Consider the following 16,945-nt stretch of genomic DNA (forward strand, 5'->3'; position numbering starts at 1 on the left):
ACATCCCTCCTCCACATCTACCAGCTGCACAAAGTACTTCATTTATGCCCTTAAACCATCAGGGATATACCGACACTACTCCCGAGAAAGAATATTCAGCATATCCATAACTAGGTTCATTGCTTCTTTGCGCTGCTACCGAAACATAAAGCAGACACAGCAAAAGTGAAGAATTTAGCTCTAGTTTTGACTCTACTTGTAAAAAAACAGAGCTTTCAGCTATTCATAAAAATTAAAAGATAAATCAAAATTAAATCTATTAATATGATAATTACATATGGAAAGAGTAACACTAAGACTCAGCAGTCTTATGTAAGATAGTGAAGATATTACTAAATATCCTATCAGCTAAAATCCTTCATTGACTGAAATTAAGATACAATCGTCAACATTTCCAAAGAAATATACATGGTAAGAATACCAGGAAGCACAAACATTACAGATAAAATAAGTTATGCATATAGAAATAGCCATGTTACAAGCAAAAAACCCTTAGCTTCATTCTCAAACATGATTTTCTAAAGCAAAGCAATTAAAATCTTTTTCTTTGATAAGTATATGCCCAGCAAAACCAGCAGAGTTTGTTACAAATGGTGACTTAGATGACTAAATCGTGTTTTGTGAACTCAATTCAGGGTCTCATTTCAAACTTTGAAAACCTGATCCACAACATCATCTATGATATTAGGCTGCTGTATGAAAGAGAAATGCTAAGAAATAGTCTTTTTTGTTAAGTGTACTAAATTTGTGGCAATCTAATGACCAAAATCTAAGTAACAAGAGCGGTGGGAGGTATGGAAGTAAAACTTCTGACTGAATACTGAGAAGTGTGCAATTGTACAATAAATCTGTAGTTGGAGTTACATTCTTCAATCGTATTAAGTAGGAAATTCTTGGTGGTGTGGCAGAGGATTGAAAACACCCCTCTGGAGCAGGGTTAGGAAACCATTAGGATATGGAGTAGTAGGTTTTTGCAGGGAGATGCAAACAAACACTGACCATGCTCCGTACAACCAACCACAAGCAAGTTCTGCCAGCGTGCCAAGACTGCAGAACACAGAGAAGCAGCTCTGTGGTGGAAGGTACATAACTGCACTAAATATGCTGCTAAGCCCAAGATAATAAAGCCTGCCGCTCAGTCAAGCTTATTAGTTCTGGCTTAGCAACATGCTAACTGCAGCTACTCAGCTGCCAGAGCAGAGCTGATGCATCTCCAACCAGCTCAAAGGGAGGGCAGAGCATGCTCTTGTCTGCTGGCAAAATCCCATATAGACATATGCTTAGACATCATGTCAGCTGGCACTCAGCAAGAGGGGGAAACCCTTACTGAAGTGCTGGTTATGTATAGTCGCATTCATGTCCAAGGTAGTTCTCATGGATAATGTGAGCAGCATTATAACAAACTATCTCAGTCTTCATAAAGCTCATGAAACATTATTAAAAACAGAAAGAAATCCAGAGCAGTATTACAAAGAGAATACATGAGCAGATGAACAAATGGAAATAGCAGTGACTTCGCCATAGGTTTTTAATCTGTAAAATGTATTTTGGATAGTCATCAATAATATCAATAATAATAACCATTTTATGGAATTTAAGTGTTAAGAAAGAAATCATCTAAATAAAACACAAAGTGGTTTGTTATGTTTTGTGTTTTAAAAAGAGAAGTTCACCTACAATTGTGCAGGCACAGGCAGATGAGTTGAGGAAGGACAGGCAGTATTAACTCTGCATCACTCTGGCAGCTACAGTTCAGACCCCTGGCTGCATTTTGAGGCTTTATGTTCCTATTTTAGAGTCAACCAATACGCTGAGATGCGCAGAACTAACACTTTTACAGTAGCGTTAGGAATAAAACGGACAGCAACAAAATTTAGGAGCACATTTGTCACTATTCTAATCTCCAAGGATGAAATTTAGCCAAGTGTCTGAAGGACAGACCCAAAGATGCCATACTGAAAGCTAGAGTGGAGTAGGGAAGGCACAGCATCCGTTGTACAACAGCACATACTCCCTGTGAGCCTCTGCGCTCTGCATAAACACTGAGGATAAGGTTGGCGGAGCACTGCTTCCGTGCATTTGGCCAAAAAGCTTTCTCAAAAGGACTATGGACAAGTCTTGGAAATCATAATGTTTTCTAAACATATCTTCACTGTGGCCAAACGTTCAATCTCTGCAAATACAACATACACACAGTTTGAATGACTAAAGTTAAAGAACAGCTAGTATTTGACATGCAGTTTCAGTCCCTGGCACCGCACTTGAGAATCGCCCAGAAATGTTTTGGGCCTGTCTGTACCACCATTCCCTGGGCACTCTGTGTAGCTTCAGCCGACCCTGACCCAGAACAGCACCGAAAGCACAGTGCAGAGCCAGCCCAGCTTCAGAAGAAATGTGCCTGCCAAAGGTCAGGATTTACTTTTTCAGATACAATGCAACTATTCTGCTTTCAAATTCAAGCTAACAAGTCTGTCTCAAACTAGGCAATGTAGACTTACTGACCCAGCCTCCACTAGCTTTGGGATCTCTGCATCACACTCTAGTAGCCCATAACCATGTACTACCTTCCTGTCAGTTGCCTCGATTACGTGCTTCTTCAGATGCTTATGTTTCCTACAAGTGACAAAGGTGAATATCACTGAAATAGAATAAAAATGTCTATCCACAGAGAACGCAAAGCAAGCAAGAAAGTTTAGAAGGTAAGGAGCCCAAATTTAACTCACCTCACTATCTGTGAAACACAGCCTAGTGTCTCAAACTGGGAGAAAAAGTTTTAACCTCACGCAGGCAAACCGGTAAGTAGCACGTACCTGGTGATGAGTGCAGTCTCCAGAAGCCTATTTCTCAGCGAGCCATTTCTTAAGCGTAACAATATTCCTTTAACTTTCCTGTGCGCAAGGCTCGATACAGATGTACATTTGCACAAACTTGCACTGTTGAGTTTTTCTTTTCTTTACAGATAACTCAGACTGATGCTCTGCTGAGTGTTATTACATCTACTTTTATGAACTGCTACAGCTGAGGGCAAGATATATTCTGATTTAATATTGTCCAACAGTACAAAATGTACAGAATATTTTGTTTCTGCAATATTACACATTATGCCAATACCAGAGGATGATAATAACATACTAAAATCAAAATATGTTATTTGCTAAACAAAATGCATATTCCAAATGTATTGACTATTTACTGAGAAACATTCTCCTCCTCTTTTCCAGTTTATTTCTTACTAAGCCATTCCATGTAATGGAAATTTTTCTACAGCTGCAATGAATTCTTAACATGTTTTATTCGACAACCAAGTACACATTCATATATTCTTGTTCTACATTACTTACGACAGTCCAGATTATTAAATCTGAATTAAGAAAACCTGATCTATGCTGCCTGTATACCATATAAACCCATTACTGTTCCCTTTTCTTGGACAATGAACATTTTGCGCTAGTTCACTGTCATTGTGAAAAAATACTCTAGTAATCTATTAAATATATTGGTTTGGGCCCTCCATATTTTAAGATAACCCAATCTTATTCTGAAGTTTTCTTACAAGGTTCCAGTAAGAATCTAGTATTTATTATTGCAGTTAATATAAACATTGTGCTTCTCTTATATGGTATGTCTCTCTAAATACAGTCCAGACACTAACAGGATTATCAGACTCGCCTGACCTTGGTTCAAATGTGGTATATTCTCTACAGGAACGTGCGTGTTTCTCAGCATCCAACTCTATCTTTCATGTAACACCATCAAGGGGCACCTCAGAGCTCCACTGCTCCATCTGCGTTTTGCACTTCTGTTGCAAACAGACTCTCTGAAGGCAGAGGGTTTCAACTTTGACTTGCCCCCTCACTTCCTATGTGACTCTTAAGAATAAAACTGCATTTGGATATTTTCAGAATGACAATGACGAACAATTACTAGCAGTTTCTGAACTGAAAATATTTGCTCTTCCAGATGATAACAACCTTCAATAATTAACCTGGTCTTAACGCTTGAAGCTTTAACTACTAGAACAAAAGAGCGATGACTAATGGAGATTGCTTAGGGATGAGGTGAAACCGAGTGAGGTGAAACATCATGATGCTTCATCTCACCTTCAAAGTAGCTTTTGTGCTGTCACATCTGCTTGCATCAGCACCAAACGACTGCTGATTTGATCATAATTGCCCTAATTAGAAGTTCAATTAATACACTGAGTTCTTCCTATCAATGCCACCTCAGCATCAAGGATGTGCATACAGAGCGTTACTGAGCAATACAGGTTAAACGAATACGGAAGGTCACCGGCAGAAGGAAACTACCGGCAGTCTATTGTTCTGAGGATATCACATAGCTAGGATGACACTCAATATCCACTTATGCCCCAGGACAAGCAGAAAGGGAGAACTTAAGGAACTCTATTCAGAGATATCCATCAGCTGTGAACAAAAATTACATTTCCTGTCATTGAAAAATCTCATTTAGTTCAGACTTGCTTCCACTAAGGATTAAAACTCTTCAAAAGAACACTTTGTCTTCACGGGAAGATGAAAATAGCCTAAATGCTCATAGTGAAAGACTGTGCAAAAAGTGCACAATACGGTAACTTTAAATGGTTATCAAATATAATATACATCAGCACATATTAGAAATATAAATGCGGTCATTGAAACCAATGATGAAAATGAAAAGGAAAAAAAAATTCAGGGGTTTCACATGACAGACAGGCAAATCTCACCAGCAAAGTGCCACCAATTCCTAGCCTGGAAGTATTTTGCATATCCACCAAACGAAGAATTTTGCAGGTTCGCAAAAGAAGATAGGGAAGCAGACAAGGGAAAAAGACAGCACCCACTTATTAAAACATGATGCATAGGATATTCATAAAAAAGATAAGAGCATTCTTACTCGTTCTTCAGTTTTCACAATTCAGGATAAAGGCTATAATCCAGAATCAATCAAAAAACAGAAGTGCAAAATAAATAAAACACTTTCATGCTTCTGCAATTTTTCTTCTATGAAGAAAAAACAAGAAAAAAAATAACTTTGTCTTAGTCAGTTGTAAAACCAAGATAACATATTATGACCAATTTCACGGTATCAGATATTGCTGTGAGATGTGACTTTTTTAAAATGTGAGAAAATTAAAACACAATTCTGCATTAACTGTCTTGACCTGAGCATGTACCCACTATTTACATTTGTACAGAAATCAATCATCAAGATTTTGTGATACAGTCTCTGAAACAATTTTTGTGTTTGTGAAAGAATAAATAATAATAATCTTTGTGTTTGTGAAAGAATAAAGCTACATCACAAAATGTCACAAATTACATAAGGCAAGATCTTAACCTGGTATAAACTTCAATACTTTCTCTATTTTCAGTATAACAATGATGATTTACCCTCCTTTATCTTCTCAATAACCAGGAAAGGATCAGAACACAGCTAGCTTGTGGTTGGATTGGTTTTTATGCATGACGTTACATGAATGAATGTAATAACACGATGTATGAGACGCATACCAAACACCTTTCAATTTTCAGGGACATCTGAATATTTAATAGTACCTGTACTCTTTTTAGACAATTCTTCTAAGCAACAGGTCTTGACCTCTGCCTGGAGTCACCACCTCTACTAGTTAGATTTCACCTTTAACACCACCTACTTTAGAAAGAATTAGGTGATAGTGATAACTGTAAAATATCACTTGCTTTTATTATCCTGATAAGTAACTTTTTTGTTCTGTCTTAAGCAGACACTGGAGTCAGAATTCTATTTAAAAATTGTCCAACTACAGAATATGGCCTTTTTAATAAAATTAATGCATAAACTGCACAGCTAACTGATACCTTTATTTAAGCATTTGAAAATATTTCAAGATATTCTAAGTAGGAACAGTGCCAGGCCAGTTCTTTGTCTAGTTCTTGGCAGAGGTGCCAAGCAACCTGGAAAACAGGAAAATGTACCATCATTTCCTTCCATTGTTGTGCGCTATGTATTGTAGGCTATCATCTAGCACACACAGAAGCTGCTAAAAATTTTAGACAAGTGTTATCAAATGAATTAATCTAGTATTATGATTTGTTAGGCTGAAAAAGCACAGTGCTGCAGTAGCTCAAAAGCAAGAAAATATAAAGCACAGGAGAGTCATAATTCAAATGCTGGGTAAATATGGTAAAACAATTGTCTCTGCTCCGTGCGTGTGGATATTCAGTTACATTCTCTGACTATCACGGTTCTGATTTTATTTGTGTTTTTTTTTTTAATTCTGTCAACTGTATGAGAGTTTAATGAACCTACAGCTTATCAGCATAAAAGGTAACCACAGTACCTCAAAATACAAAAAAAAACCAAGAAACCAACAAAACTGAGAAAGGGGCTTTTTGGTTCCCGCCTTGCTAGGTCTCCGACGGACGGTGTCCCCACAAGGTTATTCCAGAATACAGTCTCCCTCTTGTGGATCTCTCACATAACAAAAGCTCCATCAAATACTTAATTGCACAATAAAGTCTGTGCTCCTTCTTTTGTGGGTAAGAATTTCAGAGGCAAATAGGAATGTGTAATGAAATCATGCTACATGGTTTACCTCAACTCAGTGGACTCAGTCCCACCTCAGGCAAGACAAGCTGTTTTGTTGTAAGATACATTATGATTCCTTGATGAATTCATTTGAAAGCCCTCAAAATAATTTAATTTCTTCCCATCTCCATGTAAGTTAGTTACGAAGGTTGATTTAGTGACCCTCCACAAACTATTCAGCCCAAAACTGTCAATGGTTTAACTATTTAGGTAAAAACTCAATTTCCAAACTCTTTCTATCTAAAACTCACTAAAAGGAGTACAAAACATGTCAAGATTACCCTCTATTTTACGTGCACAAAGTTTACTATCCCAGAAAAAATAGTTCCATCCCAGAACAACTTATTGTGTCTGAGAGATTAAGGAGCTATAGCACTATTTGCAGAATGACTCTTCCTCAAACACTTCATTAACTACACTATTCTCTGATCTGCATTAATTTAAAGGGATCACAAAGACTTCTTTGCATATGATAATTTACATTATCATAAATTAAGAAATCATTGTGATCACTTGAATTATCATGTTGACCTCAATGCTCTCTTAATGTATTTAAACGTGGTTCTAATAAATCATACATTTTGCCTGCAAGATTGATTTTTATTATTTTTTTTATCTTCTAAGAAACAAAATCCTTGATGGCTTGAAATATTGTTCAATTACATACGTGACAAACTCGTATTTTATTCGCAGTACCAACTGTTGAGTCAATACTGGGTGAAAAGCTTTTTAACCATCCAGACATGTTCTCACATTCATTTCAGAATAGTATTATAATAGTTAAATATTTACTTCTTGCAAGTTCTGGAATAGTGCTAGGTTTTCTACTTTCATTAACAGTCTCTTATTTGTATGCAGTAATTGTTTTAAAAATATTAGCATTGTAATTTCTTGCTAGCACGATGATAAATCAACAGAAAGTCTTATCCCTATGCCTCCCCACGGAAAAGCATAATTCTGCTTCCCTCGATGCCAGAGACAAAGCCTCTTTAATTTCAGGATTACACTCAAAGAATTCAGGAAAGATGTTAGTTTGACAGTCTGGGACTCTTGTCCTTTCTAACTGCAGAACAGATGCAATAACTAAGCAATGCTATGCTCTGCCAACGTGCCTCTGTAGGAAGCAACAGCTCCTTGAAGCAGAGGCAGCTGCTACTTCATTTCATTTTGGGTTTTGACCTCTCAATAGCAACTATCAGCAAACCGTGTTTTCGGCTCCAAACGTGAGAAGTTTTAGGATATAAACATCTGGCTATTAGGAACAACAAAAAAAAGATATAATTCATTCATTTCAAACATCCATCAATGACTGTCCACTGCTGCTGGTCTGGGACATGCCAAGAACCCATATGTGAATCCACTGCATTTCTGAATTTTCTTGTTTTAAGAGCTCAGGTCAACAAAAACAAAGTTTGCACTGCTACACTGCAAAAGGTTGCTAAAGCTAAGAACATGGGTTCTGATCTCTGCTACTTGATTCAGGGAAAAACAGCACTAAGAAACAAAACATCACAAATCTGCCCAAGTGACAACGGACTCCAGCAAAAAGGCTCTTCAACCCGTAAAATGAATATCACATATTTTAGCTGTATTCTCAGAGACCACCTGCTTATCTTGACAGAATGGATGAGGAACTACAATTCTTACTGAATATAAAATAAAAGGAGGAAAATAATTGGTAATTACAATATTGCAAACTATATTTTGAAATCATTGGTACTTTACTAAGTACCTTGATTTTCTGGCATACAGTCTCCATACATGATCTTCCAGCACTACTAAATGAGCTGTACTGCTAGTAGAGACAGACATTTGTAATACATGGTATTTCACAACGTGGAAAATTATTAAATTTTATCCCTGGAGAAAAATGTCTACCGTATAACACAACTTCTTTATGTGTCAATACTCATATTGTAATTATGGATTAATAATAACTTAAGTACTTATCATATAGCTTGTATATATATGTGCATATTTATTAAATGTATCAGAATGGGTACACCACCATAAGCATGAGACTAGGTTTTCCTAGGAAAGCCAACTGTGGGATTCAGACACAAAGTCTTTCTAAAGTTAAGAACATGTTTCAGCTTCTAGATCTGAATAATCTAGACATTTAGTCTGCTGCTCACTGTCATTCATGCACGAACACATACCATGGATGAATTTTGTATAGTGGTCATTCTGCTTCAGGTCATTCAATCTGACAGATAACCCCAAGATTCTATAAGGAAAGTTAAAGAAACTATATTGTGAAAAATCTACCATCCATTTCACACTGTCACCTCTGTGCCATCAAAATAACACGTACCATTGCTGAAGTCATTTCCTCCTTACCTTTCCAAGCCTGTTGTTCTCATACAACAGGTACTTCTCATCGCCTTCCAGACTTCCCTGTGTCTTCAAATATCATATCCTTCTCACAGCTACAGAATTTTGTCTTGCTCTCTTCTTGAAGCTCTCCTAATATTCCTTAAACCTCCCTGATTCCTTCATTTTCTCTTACTTTGGTCTGGACTTTTATGCTGCTTGCTATTCAAGCTGTCTTCTCTGCAGTCTCCAGTGTCCCACCCAAAAACCACGTTCTCTGAAAATTTTTCAACATTTCTCAGTTCTTGCAATCTCTCCCTATTCTCATCATCACCAATTCTGCATCCTTCTTTTTCCAAACCATAAATGCCTGTGATTTTTTACATTCTTCACTTTCTTATTCTGCAGGAAACCTATGTATTCTGAGATTGTAAATCCATGTCAAATACATGGGTCAGTTAAAATACTAAAACAAATACACTACAAAGAGTCAAATCTACGCCCTTCTCTCTCCCATCATCTCTTGATGGTAATACAGTGTCCTCACTGCTCTGTATACCACAGTGGCACAGCTCTCTGCATGATCTCATGTGCATTAAAATAAGACAAAGCAAGCTGGGAACACAGCAGGGACTGCGCAATCTTCTTTTTGACCCTCAGAAGTTATATGGAAAGTTATTACAGCTTCAGCACATTACCATGAGGCATGAGCTATGTGAAATGAAATTCAGAAATGGAGTATCTGTGGGGTTTGGGCCATACTACTACATACTAAAAAGCCAGAGGATCAGCTTTCTCCAAAACACAGGGAAACATTAAAATTACCCCAGAAAATAATAAACAAAGAACAGCAATTTTAAGTACATTCTACTAATGAGAGATGTTTGGGAGTCATGAGAAATCAATGGGTTACCAGTGTCAGAAGGCTACTCACATATACACCCCAAAAACCCAGATACCTTTTCAGTTATTACTGCTTACAAAAACCATGTGCATATAGATCTACACCTTGCCACTACAGTCACGTTCAAGAAGAACAAAAGAATTACAAGAGAACACCTCACACAGTAGGGAGACCCAGAGACAAACTTGCTTTTTCTATACAGACATTACATTTGAGAATTTCCAGGAGAACCATGTATGAAAGCAAATAAAGCCTGTGAGGGACCATCATGAGCTATTTTTCTGTGTTAAGAGCTTTACAGATAACTCTTGCATAGAAAGCAAAGCCAGAAGGAACAATAAAAATCTCTGTATATCAAAGTCACTAACCTTCACACAGTACCTCTAAACTGAGCTCAGTAACTTTAGTTAGACAACATATCTTTCAGAAAGATGTCCATCTGGATGTGAAAACATGAAAAAGTTAAGAATCCTCACTTCGCTTGCTTATTTTTTTACAGTAAATGTTTACTGGAAGAAGTGTGTGTACTAAACATTATCTGAGGTTTTGGCTGAGCGGTCCTTGGAGTTTCCAGGTAAATATAACAAACTGAACACTGCACAAGAAGCAGAGGAATCTGCCTTCTGAGAAAATTACTGAAGCTCGAGTATCTCTTTGGCATCAATGGCCACCTTGCTCACTTTATGTCTTTACATCTGTCCTGTGAGTTATCAAAGCTTAGTTTGGCTATCGCTGGTAAACGGGTATTACAGTCTGACAATCCAGCCTGGTAATTCCTGTGTCAAGGGGAGGGACATCATTTTGTTCACCATTAAAGAGGTGTCCCCACTTTCTAGAATGGAGACTATGGTTGGCAACTGCTCCCCTGGAGGAGGACAAACAGGTCATCGGTGCAGGAAGTAACAGTTCTTTTCAGTTTCCCAAGCTGAAAGAAGGTAAGGATAAACATCTATCTATCTATCTATCGACTTTACCTTCCAGTAACTAAACTTCCTCCTTTAACCCTTCCTAAGATTATCATAAACATACATTTGTAGTGTACCTTTAGCATCCAACATCAGAAACTAAACACTTCACCCTCCACCTCCTACTGCACCAAGGAAGAGAAAACCAACACTCCACAAAGGCCTAACCGCAGGCTGGACACCGGGTCCCGTTAATGCACGCACCCAGGGCGAGGCACTACGGCAGTAAAGTCAGACCGGACATCGTCACCAGGGCACTCCATCCCGCGCACGGCGGGCACGCAGGAGAGCTCTGCAGGAACGGGGTCGGGTACCCCCTCGGGAGGACGGAGCAGCGCGGGGTCCCCAGCGGCCCCGAGGTCCGAGCGAGAGGGGCGGCCCCGCGGCCGGAGGCTCACCTTGTGCTCCAGGACGCTGATGTAGCCCTCCAGGAGGCCGGCCCCGACGGGGAGCGCCGGGCGGTGCTGCCCGCGTCCCGGTGGGCGGCTGGGCACCGCCGCCACCTGCTGCTGCCGCCGCCGCGGCTCCGGGTGGGCCCCGCCGCCGCCGATGCCGCCGTACATGAGCAACAAGCTGGTGCACATGGTGGTGAGCGCCAAGCAGACGGCCAGCCCGTGGCGCTGCGGGGGGCAGAGAAAGAAGCGGCTCAGCGCTGCGGGGCAGCGGGCTCCCCACGCCGCGGGCCCAGCGGGGCGCACCGCTCCCCGCCGCCGCACTCGCGGCGCCCGCAAGTTTCACGCCGCCAGAGACACGGCAAAAGTGCGAGGAGAGCATCGGGGAACCCCCTCCTTCCTCCTCCTGGCCCCTCGCCGGCCCGCTCCCCTGCTTCCCTCCCTCTCCCCCAGCCCGGCTTCCTTGCCTCTTCTCTCCTCTGGGTGCCCGGTTCCCCCGCGCCTCATTCCCATGCAGCCGTTCCCCTTTGAGCATGTCATTCATGCATTTTAACGAGTGTTGGAGATTGTAGCGCTCCCCCCCGCGCAGCTATCTCCAGCCTCGTCCTCTAAGCAGACCGGCTTTCTATACGCTCCATAAAACGCACACACACACAAACCCCCCAAATCACGAGCAACACGAATAAAAGAAAGCAGGCGGAAAGTTCTTCTTTGCCGCCGCCGCCGCCGGGGGTTTGTTCGCCTTCGCGCGAACCCGAAAAGCCGCGGGGATGCAGCCTGGGGACGGCTGGAGCGTGTGTGCAGGGTGCCCGGGGCAGCCCCGCTCCGCGCCGCGCCGCTCCTCCCCGCCGCCGGAGCCGGGATGAGCAGTGCCAACAATACACTTACCATCAGGGTCTTCATTTTGTGCGCCTCCCGGCCACCAGTCCTCCCGCTCCCCGCTAGGCTCGGCATGGCGGGGAAGCCGCAGACATGACTCGGCCAGGGAAGCGCCGCCGTGGCGGGGATTAGGGGGGAATTACACTCGGCCGGACCCTCGGAGCCTGCCAGAGCCGGGTCCTCGGCTGCCCCGCCTGCCTCCGCCTCCGCCTCCGCCTCCTCCTGCCGGCGCAGCGGCAGCTTCAGGGCAGGTGGAAGTTAACTTCTGCCTCCCCCTCGGTCGCGCTGCTCCGCCGGCGCGGGGGGGCGGGGATCGCAGCGGCGGGCACCGCGCCCCCGGCGGGCACCGAGCGGGCGGGCAGAGGCAGACCCTCCCTCGCTCGACCCAGGCTTCTGCCTTGCTTGTATCACCGGGCACGACCCTCAGGTTACATTATTTGTATTTTTCCCTAGCGGAAAATTCGTCATTCTCCCGCCGCTAGCTGGGTTTCCCGAAGCTGGCAGCGCAGGCAGTACTCTAAATTCACGTTAGTAAAAAAAATCGACGCCCTCAACTCCTTGTGCGGCGCTAACAACAGCCCTTCTTTGCCAAGCCCTGAAAACCAGTTTAAAAACCTTTTCACAGAAGCTTTCCTCCTTTTTTAAAGTAAATCTTACAGGCTTGCTCCCCATGCCATCTCTTTGGTTTCTGAAGACGAACATTTTCCCACTCTCCTTTCATAAGCAGCCTTCTAAAGTTTGGGGGTTTTAATTCTTTTTGTGTGTGTGCGTGTGTGTTAATGACGCACATTTCAGTTGTGAAAACTTTATGAACAGACCTCAAATTACATAGATTTCTTTCTCTGGGAATTCCGCCTTTATAAATGTGCCCCTTCAAAACAAGCCATTTTAAGGTTGATTTCTTACGATGTTATTAAACTGACAGCACAGTATTAAAAAAAAAAAAAATCATCTATCTCCTAATCATGAAGATATTTCTCTTGAAATTACTCATGGCAATAATAGTTCTAATATATGACTTCACATCTAACCTATAGCTATATAACATTAAAGATTACATTAAGGAGAAAACGATCAGCAGGCTAACTCAACCATGATCACAATAGCAGCCTTCTCAAGGCTGGGATTGTCATTGAAATCCATTTTTTATCTTTACTAATTCATTGGAGGACTAATAGTGAAGCAAATGCCATCTCTAGCATTGGCACAGCATGCAGCATTTAGTGCCTTTTAAGAGAGTAAAAAGAAACAAGAATGTATGGTACATCAGCGGATAGCACAGTAAACATGCTTTATCATTTCAGAGAAGAATGCCATATTGCACGCATGCTTGCTATTTATTCAGTTTGTGAGTTGGGTTTCAATAGTACCAGTTGTTGAGACAAACGAAGCAATATAAGAAGAATCTTATCAGGTCTTGGTAATTCTTTATTATGTGGTTGCACTTGACACTCAAATTAGTGAAACAAAGGGCCAACTTGATGAATCATTGAAAGCAAATTATCTGTGGCTCTCTGAGGCTTCCTGCAAGAGACTACAAAAGGCAGCTCATGCATTTTACAGTGCTGTTTCTCAACCATCAGCAAGCAGGTTGCTGGTGGCTGACCTTTCTAAGCCTTTCTAATATATTTGCCATGCCAAACTGAAACATCATTTTTACGATTCAGGCTCATGGCTGTATGTTAGACATCTGTTACACAGTATGTCTGACCAAATTCATTCAACTTACGGGTTTTGGTAGAATAGGCTGATTTAAAAATCTACTGATAAAGGAGACAAACTAAATTTTCTAATTTAATGCTGAGCTTGACTTGAATAATATCCAGCTTTCTGCTCGTCAAACATTTAATTAGATTGCCATGATGGTCATAGACGGTATTTTTGGCAGTCAAATGCTCACTGAAACAAATGCAGTAGTGTAATGTAAATCCTACAGAGGTTTTTATGTGTAAGCATGAGAACTTTAGAAATCATCTGGAAAACAGCCCAGCTATTTAATTTAATTTTATATTCCTATGAATTAATAGTTCTAGCTATCTGGAGGTTTGTTTTTTAACATTATTGGAATCTACGTACTTGTAGATATGCATCTGTATACCCAATAGTTAGACTTCCAAGAGAAGTAGTGCATAGGCTGAACTCATAAGCATTTAAGCAACTTGGAAACAATACAAAGAACATCTTAAAGTCCACCTGACTTCCTGCTTCAACCAATTTATTTTCAATATGCAACAGATACTGAACTGTTCATGCATTTCCATTCTTCCCTAGAGCTAGGGGTAAGGACAGATTAAAACATAAACAGCTACTTTCCCTAGCCCAGGAGAAAAAGCGACAGAGCCAGCCAGGTTAGGTTATTCAACAAAGTCTGACTGAGGAGAGCTTTTCATCTGCATGGAAGTGTTGTCCCCTCTTCCAATTTATCCTTCTCACTCTCACCTTTCTGGCAGCTACAGGCTGACAAAACAGTCAGATGAAATAAAAATCTGCTCATGGCAGCTTCAGGAGGACCTAAGACACAAACAACAAAATAAAAATCCATGTAGAGTGAGAAATCCATGTAAGAAGTAGTGATGCAGAGAGAGACAAACTTCTCAAAACTGATAATGGACTTGGAGCAACAGAATTCTTTCACCGATTCCTAAATAAAACTGCTCAAGCAACAACTTTCTCTGAGCTGTCTGGATGAATTAAATAACTATATTTTTATAATGCATTTTAACCCAGGTTGTCTTTCAGAGATTTCCTTGTCTATCTGTAAAACACCCTTTCCAACTGAGGTTCATTTCTCATGAAGTTCATATAGAAACAACATAGCATAATCTACACCTTAACATAATGAACAATTATAAACATACTTGCCGCATTATGGTTGGCCTGGAACAAGTACTCCAGTGGAGGAGCCTCTTACTCTTCACATATGCCAGTGCATCTCAGTAACTGGTAGCCAAAATATTCAGTGCGAGTTAGGATGAGTGCAATGGCTAGTATTTTTGCTGATGACCCAGATGTTGTTTGCCAGGATGTTTTCCCTGAGTGCTCATACCTCATGAGGTAAGAGCTACTGCCTGTGTGGCTCCAGCAAACCCTGCCCTAGACCCTGCTGTCCCTCTCTCTTTTCCACCATAACCAGAGGGTGTTTGTGCGTGCAGTACACAGAATGCCTCCAAACTGGCAGCTGCAGCTACTCTTCAGCCCTGTCACCTCCTCAGAATGAAAGCCCAGACAGTCTTAAATGTTTAATTATTTTGTGACTCAAATGTGGCAATATGGCTCCCTTGCTGCAAAAAAAAAAAAAAAGAAAATATTTTAGAAAACTGGTTTAGATCTCTTCCCAGTTTTAAAGAGAGTAAGAAAATGAATTTTTTGTTTATCTTCTAGCCTTCACAAAATAGTGAGAAGAAAAGGGATCTGGTGTGATATAAGCAGTTAAACTCTAGTTCTGCATGTTACTCTGCAGGAGTGCTGAAAGCACTTAAATACGTTTCCATCATGCTATGTGTATGAAGGTGTTTTTCAGAAAAATATTGGTGATAGAAGTACTTAAAATAGATTGGAGAGGGGAAGTTAATTGTATCAGGACCACTTTTATATCCTTATGCCTTTGAAACGAAGAATCAGAGTTCCTAAGATTCTGTATGTGGCTAAGCATGAGAAAATACTTGTTAAAAATACAATCTAAAAGCGGCTCCTGTTAAAGTTGCATCATTTTGTCATTTCCATTATATCCGGTGGCCTGTGAAGCCTTGGGTCTGTCTCCCAGAGTAAAATCCTGGCCCCACAGAAATTAACTCTTGTACATGTATCTTTTATCCCTCTTGCTTGCTGGGGCAAGGAGCTCACTAGCAAGCATAAAGCTCTCACTTCTAGCCCTGCAGCCTCATGAGGTATGAGCTTAAACCATGATCACCAGCGTAGAACAGAATATTGCTTGTCCTGGGCCTCTAGCCAGCGACATTTGGGAGGACGGCTGGAAGTGCCACATTTCAAGGGGGAGAAGCAAGCATTTTTTGACTGACTAGCTAGAAAAAATGAGACTAAAGGTGCTAAGGAGGTTGGAATATTATGAAAGTTTGTGTGGATTAATGGACAGAGGGGCAGTCAAAGGTATATAGGAAATGAAATACGTCATACTGATACTACCTCCACATGTTGTTTTATTATTTATGTATATATGAAATTTTAACCTCTTTTTCCTGAGAGAAAGGGCTACATTTTTGCATCACAAGCACAACCAATGGAAAACATTCAGCAGCCAGGAATGTAATGAGCATACACTATAGATTTTTCAAACTGCCCAGTGATTCATGAAATGCTTTTTGAAACTGGAAATATGCATTGAGGATTGGTCAAAAAAAGTAGAAACAATATTATAGATCAGTCAATACTGTCTCTCCTTCATGAAAGCAAGCTGTCTTTGTGATTCTTTGAACTTCTGACAGAAGCAAACAGTGATAGATGCATAAAAAAATGAAATATTGCATGGAAATAGAAGTGAAAATGAAAACAGGAGGAAAATAGTGAGATAAGATCTGCTGAATCTGCTCTTTTTTCTTTTCTATTTCTTAGTTTTCTCCCCAATCTAGGAAGCATAAATAAAGGTATTGGGTATTTCAGAAACAATCTGTCTAGCTCAACTGAATGGACTCATCTGCTTTAAGACCACTTTCCAACCCAAACCATTCTATGACTCTAGGAAACACTGTGCTTCATTCTAATAACTTTTTTTGAGAGAGAAAGTTAAACAGGGCACATCCTGGAATATACAGCATACTCAAAATTCCATAGCTCAAGTCAGAAACTTTGAAGGTTAAGAAATTAACACAGGAGGCTGCAGATGAAGAGTACTCAGTACCACTTGTGGCAGCCAAAAGGCATGACCAGAAACTACTCTTCACGGCCTTTTGTTTTACTGTCCACCACTA

At 40.7% G+C, this 16,945-nt stretch overlaps 1 protein-coding gene across 1 annotated transcript in view; it reads right to left on the bottom strand.

Annotated features, from left to right (window-relative positions):
• The window catches only part of ST6GALNAC5 (ST6 N-acetylgalactosaminide alpha-2,6-sialyltransferase 5), a 73,170-nt gene extending 61,075 nt beyond the window's left edge, over positions 1–12,095 (bottom strand). The window contains exons 1-2 of the mRNA XM_086617285.1: positions 12,030–12,095; positions 11,148–11,369 (exon numbers count right to left, since the gene is read on the bottom strand). Coding sequence (XP_086473411.1) covers positions 11,148–11,369; positions 12,030–12,095 — 288 coding nt within the window. The remainder of the gene's footprint in view (positions 1–11,147; positions 11,370–12,029) is intronic.
• Positions 12,096–16,945: the final 4,850 nt, after the last annotated feature.

This window comes from Tauraco erythrolophus, chromosome 10 (assembly GCF_009769465.1).
Source record: "Tauraco erythrolophus isolate bTauEry1 chromosome 10, bTauEry1.pri, whole genome shotgun sequence".
Lineage (NCBI taxonomy): Eukaryota > Metazoa > Chordata > Aves > Musophagiformes > Musophagidae > Tauraco > Tauraco erythrolophus.